Source organism: Protopterus annectens, chromosome 3.part0, assembly GCF_019279795.1.
Source record: "Protopterus annectens isolate FY-2018-M chromosome 3.part0, PAN1.0, whole genome shotgun sequence".
Lineage (NCBI taxonomy): Eukaryota > Metazoa > Chordata > Ceratodontiformes > Protopteridae > Protopterus > Protopterus annectens.
Window position 1 is genome coordinate 97,051,763 of NC_056731.1, and position 7,113 is coordinate 97,058,875.

Genomic DNA, 7,113 nt, shown 5'->3' on the forward strand with positions numbered 1-7,113 from the left:
GACTGGCTTAGGAGAAGCTTTGTCATCGGTTTTGGGCCTCGGCTGCATCTCTTTCCTTTTCTTTGCGTTTCTTGCGAACTCTGGTAGTCGGATGGCTATCCGACATTTCTGGATAATTAAACTGGCGTCCAAAATAGTTTAAAGCAAAGTCATACCGACGCTTAATAGTGCGTTGGTTAAATCTAGCACAAAACTGACAACCAGAAACATTGTGATCAGGGCCTAGGCAAGGAATACAGTAAGAATGAAAATCCTTATGAGGTATTTGCTTCCCACAAGAAATACAATTATTAACTTTTTCTGACATCGGTCTGGAGCAAGAAAAAGTTTCCCCAACAGGGTACTTAGCTTTATTGAAGACTTCAGATCTGAAACTCAAACATGAAAATCTCAGGAGTCGGCCGACCGGTACTTGTGAACTGCTTCTGCTTCGGGCACCGTGCGGCAAGAAAGACTAAAGAAAATGGCGTCGGCCGCATCTTTTATACCCCTCATGACCTGACGTTAGGGAAGGAGCGACGGCAGCTGACGCAGGACCAAGACTTTGGCATTCAGGCCGGCTGAGGGCAACCCGCCAGCAGGATTACCCTAATGTAATGACTGCAACAGTGAAACACGAAGGACATCGTGACTGTGCAGTGGGCTGACTGTGAAAGACACTCCCCCACTTTCAAGAAGGGGAGTTACTTTCCAGCAGCCCCACCTGAACGCCTCAGCACAGGAAGTGATTTCCAAGTCTGCAACTGGGGAATCACGCCTAACCAGTCTGCACGTGAATACATACAGCTTCCCCCACCCTCCAAGAGAGGAGATGGGCCTAGTGGTTCAATTTTCTCCCTGCTTGCCTGGCTCCTTCAGTGCCATGGGTACCAATCGAACCACTGTTGCCTGAGTCACAGTCATGGCGCCTTACCTCTGCACAACAAAGCCAGGCAAAGAGTGAATGGAATGAATCAGGAGACCTCACAAAGTATGTTCTGCTGCTGGTAGATGATTACTGAAAAGTACAACTCTGCTTGTACCTGATGACTAGGGAAAATATAGCGATTAAAACAGCTTACTAACCATACCAAACAAAGACATTAAATATTTTTTTTCTTTCAGTAAGACATAAAAAAGCAACACTGAGTACAAAAAGACACCACATTTTTATTGTAGCACAAGATAACATACATTTTTTGCTGTCATAAGATAATGCACATTTCATTTAAATTCCACATAAGTTAAACATTTAAGTTATGTTATCTTATGGAACAATAATACGTGTTATTGGTGATCAACAGAAATCATGTGTAGAACACATCTCCCACCCAGCCATTTTAAAACTGGAGGTGGTTTAGAACACCAGCATTTTGCTGATTTAAATTATAAGTGTGGAGACAATGGTAATCCTAGTAGTTACAGCTGCAACACACAATTTAATGGTTTTTGGTCTAGAAAATGCACAGCAGCTAGTATACGTAACTTAACTTTTATTGCATGTGAGTTACATTAATAAATCTTTCAGCCTCACACAGTAAGACTAATGTCTAATAGTGGAACATAAACTACATCTTCAGTACAATGTGCAATATGTGAGAAACTTAAAATGGAAGTAACAAGTGTACTTGTAATTCTGTTTAAGTTTTGGTACTGCAGATAAAATATTTGGAAACAAGACAACATTTTCAATGTTCTTAAATGTTAGGAATTTGTTGAGTAAATAATCTATTTGACCAGACACATGAAGCGGACATAATTTTTTTCTTTAAAGTGCAGGTACAATAACTTAAATGTTACAGAATGAAGCAATAATTATAAATCTTCAACTCTCTTCACGCACGCACAGTAACGCTACTGCAGATATATACAGTCGATCAGCTGCCACATTATGCTTCTCTTGATCGTCTGACGACATGTTCCATCTGGCCAGCATCAGATATATCATAACTGGTTTTATATTTGGCCAAAACTTTCATCAATGGTCGTAGTTTTAACCACCACTGTTCCTTTGGAATTCTGTGCCTATTTTAAATGAAACAGAACAGAAGTTAAAGGGTAACGTCCTTGGAAAAATACCCTTACTGCAACTACTATCCTCAGTCCTTCAAAAATACATTATGAAAAAGTATTGAAAGTGCACACATGGCACACCTCATCTACCAAGTAACCTTAACTACAGATTATATAGTCTCTTACGGTCAAAGATTCCAAAAGACACAGCTCATAAAAAAACTTGTCTGCTTTATTAATATCCACCAGTTCCATTAACAAACCCATTCTAAGTTTCAACCATCTACCTCTATGCCCCTGATTTCAATTACTTTCAGTGTTATTTATTAACATGTTGATTACAAGATAAGTGGAGCGACCAGTGACTATTTTACCTGCAACCTGAACTGTAAATACAAATCAAAAGCATATAGTATCTCAGAGTAAATAATAAGAACAATACTCCATTACTAAGCTTAAAAACAAGCAAAACGATTGTGAGGTGGTAGTATAAAATATATCACAACATTTTAGAAGTAAACAAAAAATCAATTGAAACTATTAAGCCCCTGCACCAAATAAAGGTTGAACAATAACACAAGAGACAGTTTGTAAAGTAAACATCTAATTTTTACTATATACACAGTTTGGGATTTACACTGGTTTAGGTTGTAGCCCATAAAATTGTGTTAATTTAGTATTACTTTTTAGGTAGTCAAGATGTTACTTCTGAGTGTTAACATATTTATGTTATGGCACATGCAGAAAGCCAATATAAGGAAGGGAGGAGAAGTATATGGCGATTGTGAAAGCTGAGATAGACGATGTGTGCAACCACAGAAAAGATTGCTGTTTCACAACAAGGGTCCAGTTATACTGAACACTGGTGCTGTTATGTTTATGTGATGCAGATCCTAAGTGGTTGGATGTAGAGGAAAGGCTAAGCAAGTTATTTTCCTTCTCAACAGAATAGCAAGTAGCACTTCAAATCTTTTAAATACTAAAATGTCTGTCTTATCCCAGCTTGCTCACCATTTTAGTTTCTTTCACCTACATCAAGTATATATATATATATATATATATATATATATATATATATATATATATATATATACAAATCTACCTTTCAGCATTTTTCTTATCACTTTTGCAGTATTCCTTACAAAAGGGATATTCTGCTGAGGATAGCCATATGTCCAGCCAGTATACCACAGGCTTGATCCTTCCAAATGCCACAAATCATAAAAAATGTCCTATGTCAGAAGTATAAGGTATACAAATTTTATGTAAGTGAACTGAATTGCCCCAGGAGAACCAGAGCAATCCAGGGTACAAGAAAATACATTACATGTACATCCAAAACAGAACAAAGGAAAGACACCTTGAACAGAGGGTAAAGACAAAACTCAACAAGGGGAAGGAAGGAGGGAGGGAGGGAGGGATGGAATACTATAACAGTGAAAAGTAGCACATCTACTGTTATGGTACTTTCCTATACAACTGTACAATGTTCTCCCTTACCACTGTTGTAGTACGCTTACAAAAGGAGAGTACTAAATTTACTGGAAAAGGTGGGAGGAGAAGGAAGCAACAGATGAACACTCCAAAAAACATGGACCTGGCAAACCTTGCTCTACCCCTAGAAACATCTAGTGCTTAGTGAAAGTATGCACAGAAGACCAAGTAGCAGCTTCCAAAATGTATCCAGCACCTAGACCCTTAAAAAAAGCTTCAGAACGAGCAACTGCCCTAGTAGAACAAACACAAAGTAGGAAGCTGCTTGCAATAAAATGAATAACAAAAATAAATGGCCTTAGAAATCCAAAAGGAGATGGTTTGCTTAGAAAAAGCGACACCCAATTTCTTGACTTGAAAAGAAACAAAAAGTTATTCAGATTTTCAAATATCTTTAGTTTTGTCTAAATAATATCCGAGCTGCCTATGTAAATCCAAATAATGTAGAACTATCTCACTATTACTTTGACAGGAGGGAAAAAAGAAGGAAGATGAATGGTCTAATTCAAAGACAAATCACTGACCATTTTAAGCAGAAGAGAATGGCTGGTTCAAAGAAAAAAACAGTCTCTGCGGAAAACCAGAAATGAAGAACTGCCATAATGGCCTGAAATTCAAAGACTCTTTTGGAAGAGGTCAGAGCCACCAACAAGACAGTTTTCTAGGTAAACAATTTCAAAGCAGAATTTTCAGGTTCAAAAGGGGGCTGAGGCAACTCTTCAAGGACAATGTTAAGGTCCCAAAAAGGTGGCAATGGCTTTCTTGAAGGCCTAATATAAAGGGCATCTTTCAAAAACTGTTTAACCACAAACCTAGAGGAAAAGTGGTGGATCTAAAAGCAGATGAGTAGAAATGGCCGACAAATGAGCTTTAACAGAAGAGTATGCCAGGCCAGAATTCAGCAACTCACACAAATAAGAAAGAACAGTAGAAATACCCACCAAAAGAGTGTCCCGTTCATATTTGTGACAACAAACAGAAAATCTCTATCAACCTTCTAGTAATAGTCCCAAATGCAGGGAGAGAGAGAAGCAGAAGGCTGCGCAGAATCTTGGACACAAAGGCCTGGCAACCACTGCAATGTCTGTGATTGTGGTCTGCACCCAAGTGGAAAAGACACTGCTCATGTGTGTGTCCTTATGAGGAACCTGCCTTGCACACTCACATTTCCCCTTTCTGGATGAAAGTTAAAAAAATTCCCCAACGGGGTACTCATCTGCCCTAGGCTCAGTAGCTGATATGAGGTGAACAACTTACCCAGATCGAATTCAAAAACAACTTTCGGACTGATGGCAAAGAAGTTCTGAGGATTTGGTGCTCGTACATCACATATGTATCTTAAGCTTCAGACACAGGACATATGTCTAACGTACGGTGCTTAGAAGGACCCAAGCTTTGGTATGACTGCAAACAAATTTAGTGCTAATTTCACTCGAGACTTCTTTTCATAGCTCCAGAATGTCTGACCCCCCCCCCCCAGTTGTGTCTAAAGATCATTTACTGAAAAGTGTTAACCAAGCCCAAAAATACTTTGTCTATGTGAAGTGATAATATAACTGGTTGCTTAATTTATAGTGGTAAACATGCTCTTGCAGACAAACTTCTCAAGTTAAGCTACTGGTTTGGTCTCTGATGACTGGCATGCAGCAGTAGTGATACCCTTCTACATGGGCAGCCTTACAACCAAACCAGGTAACTGCAGACCTATCAGCCTCACAGGCTTCATCTGAAAAGCCATGAGATGCATTATAACGGACCTCAAACTGTGATATCAAGAATCTTGTGTGACTTGACCCCTAACATCTTGGTTTGAGACGGCTAGATCCTGTCTATGTAATCTTGATAAATGTCTTCAAAAGGATTATGGAGGCTGTATTCAGTGCATGCAGTATATTTTGATCTGCTAAGGCCTTTGACACCATTTCCCATGCTGTCATACAAAAGCTAAATAACCATACTATATACAAACTATATACCCACATTACATAATATATCTATTAGACAGATACAGATCGATACCAAACTGTTTGAAAGGCACAGTCCACATGGTGAAAGCTGCAAATGCCTTATCAGAAAGTAAAGAAGTGACCTGGGGTGTCCCTCAAGGCTCAGTGATAGGACCTCTCCTTTTTGGTATTTACTTCCCAGATCTACAAGTACAGAGGCAAGGCCTCTGGCTAACAAAGTCTGGAGAAGTTTGCAAACGGGACTGTAGTTAAGTTATTATAACTCACCGTAGTAAACTCTTGATGTACTAAAAATGGACTCAAACTATATGCTAAAAAGTGCAGTATCATTACTTTTGGTAGTCATCTCCTCTTCCTCCTATCATGCGGTCTCAACAGCACAACTCTTTTACAAAACAAAAATATATTTAAGGACCTAGATACATAGGCTGATAGTGTCCTCTCTTTTGACAGTCATGTAACAGCAGTTATCAGGAAATTATTTTATTTACTCCAGCTAACTGCCAAAGAAATATAAGGGTCTGCAAGGCCTAAAGAGGTAATTACTCCCTTATACTCGGCAATGACCAGGCCAATTAACAAGTACAATTCCCCCTTTGGGATGTAACTCACTGAGCATATCAAACAATTACATAGACCCTAAAGGTTCTTAACCAAAAATATCACAAGCCTAAAGTCCTTGAGCTACCAAGACAGGCTGGAAATTACCAAGACAGGCTGGAAATTCTACTGCTTCATTCAGTATCTTATAGACTTTTGAGGAATGATCTCTGTCTTGCTTATCAAACCATTAGAGACCTGACTGTCCTGGACCTCCTGCTTCTCTGAGAGTCTAACATGTCCAATACTAGAACCAGGAACCTAAAAGCTTCCTCATCTGATAAATAAAATATGATGGAGGGTCAGGTTTACAACTGGGTGCATCACAAACCTATGGGATAAACCTTATCTATATGTGAAGCACTGCAATGATTTTTTTTTTTTAAACAAACTTGAGTGACTGGATGAGTATTAAATTTAGTCCAGAACTGACCAGTATGGCCCTCCTGGAGAAAGGAAGTACTGTCTGAGGGAAGGTACCAGCAAGGTGAGAATGGTTATGAAATTATAAAATTTAGTGGCCTTGGAATATCTATGAATATATGGACTTGTTATAGTTAATTACTAAATCCCTGGTTTTCAACCAATTCCAAATGAGGCTGAAGTCATTCTGCAGTTTGGTTTGGAGTTTGCTATGGAAAGAATCTGAGATAAGTGTCAGTACAAAATGTGCAGGTGGCTGATGAGGAATTACTGGGGGACACTTAATTTCCCTAGAACAGAACCTTGTGTGACTCATTTTTTTAAACACCTTTACATTCGCAAATATGGACTAAAACAAAAGAAAAGAAAACAAATCATTTTAGCATTTTCCATTTTCTTTCTTTATAACTATTATGCATAGGTTTTCTATCTTTATAACCATTGTCAGTCCAACATTATATAACTTGCTCAGTTCCTGCCTTCCCTTAAACCTCATTCCTCCTCCTGAACATTTTTCTGCATGTATTCTTCTCACAAATTCTATTCATCACTATGTAATACGCTCCTTCTCTATCCTAAAGATCTCTCTTCCAGTTGGTTTAGAACATGATTTCTATTTTCTAGAAATTGTTTTTTG

The 7,113-nt window shown here is 38.5% G+C and overlaps 1 protein-coding gene across 8 annotated transcripts in view; it reads right to left on the reverse strand.

The window, feature by feature from the left end:
- Positions 1–1,452: 1,452 nt before the first annotated feature.
- Positions 1,453–7,113, reverse strand: part of LOC122796266 (phosphofructokinase, platelet) — a 987,903-nt gene continuing 982,242 nt past the window's right edge. For all 8 annotated transcript variants that reach the window (XM_044064600.1, XM_044064606.1, XM_044064604.1 and 5 more), the window contains one exon: positions 1,453–2,004. In XM_044064600.1, the coding sequence (XP_043920535.1) occupies positions 1,869–2,004 (136 nt within the window). In that variant the 3' untranslated portion in view covers positions 1,453–1,868. The remainder of the gene's footprint in view (positions 2,005–7,113) is intronic.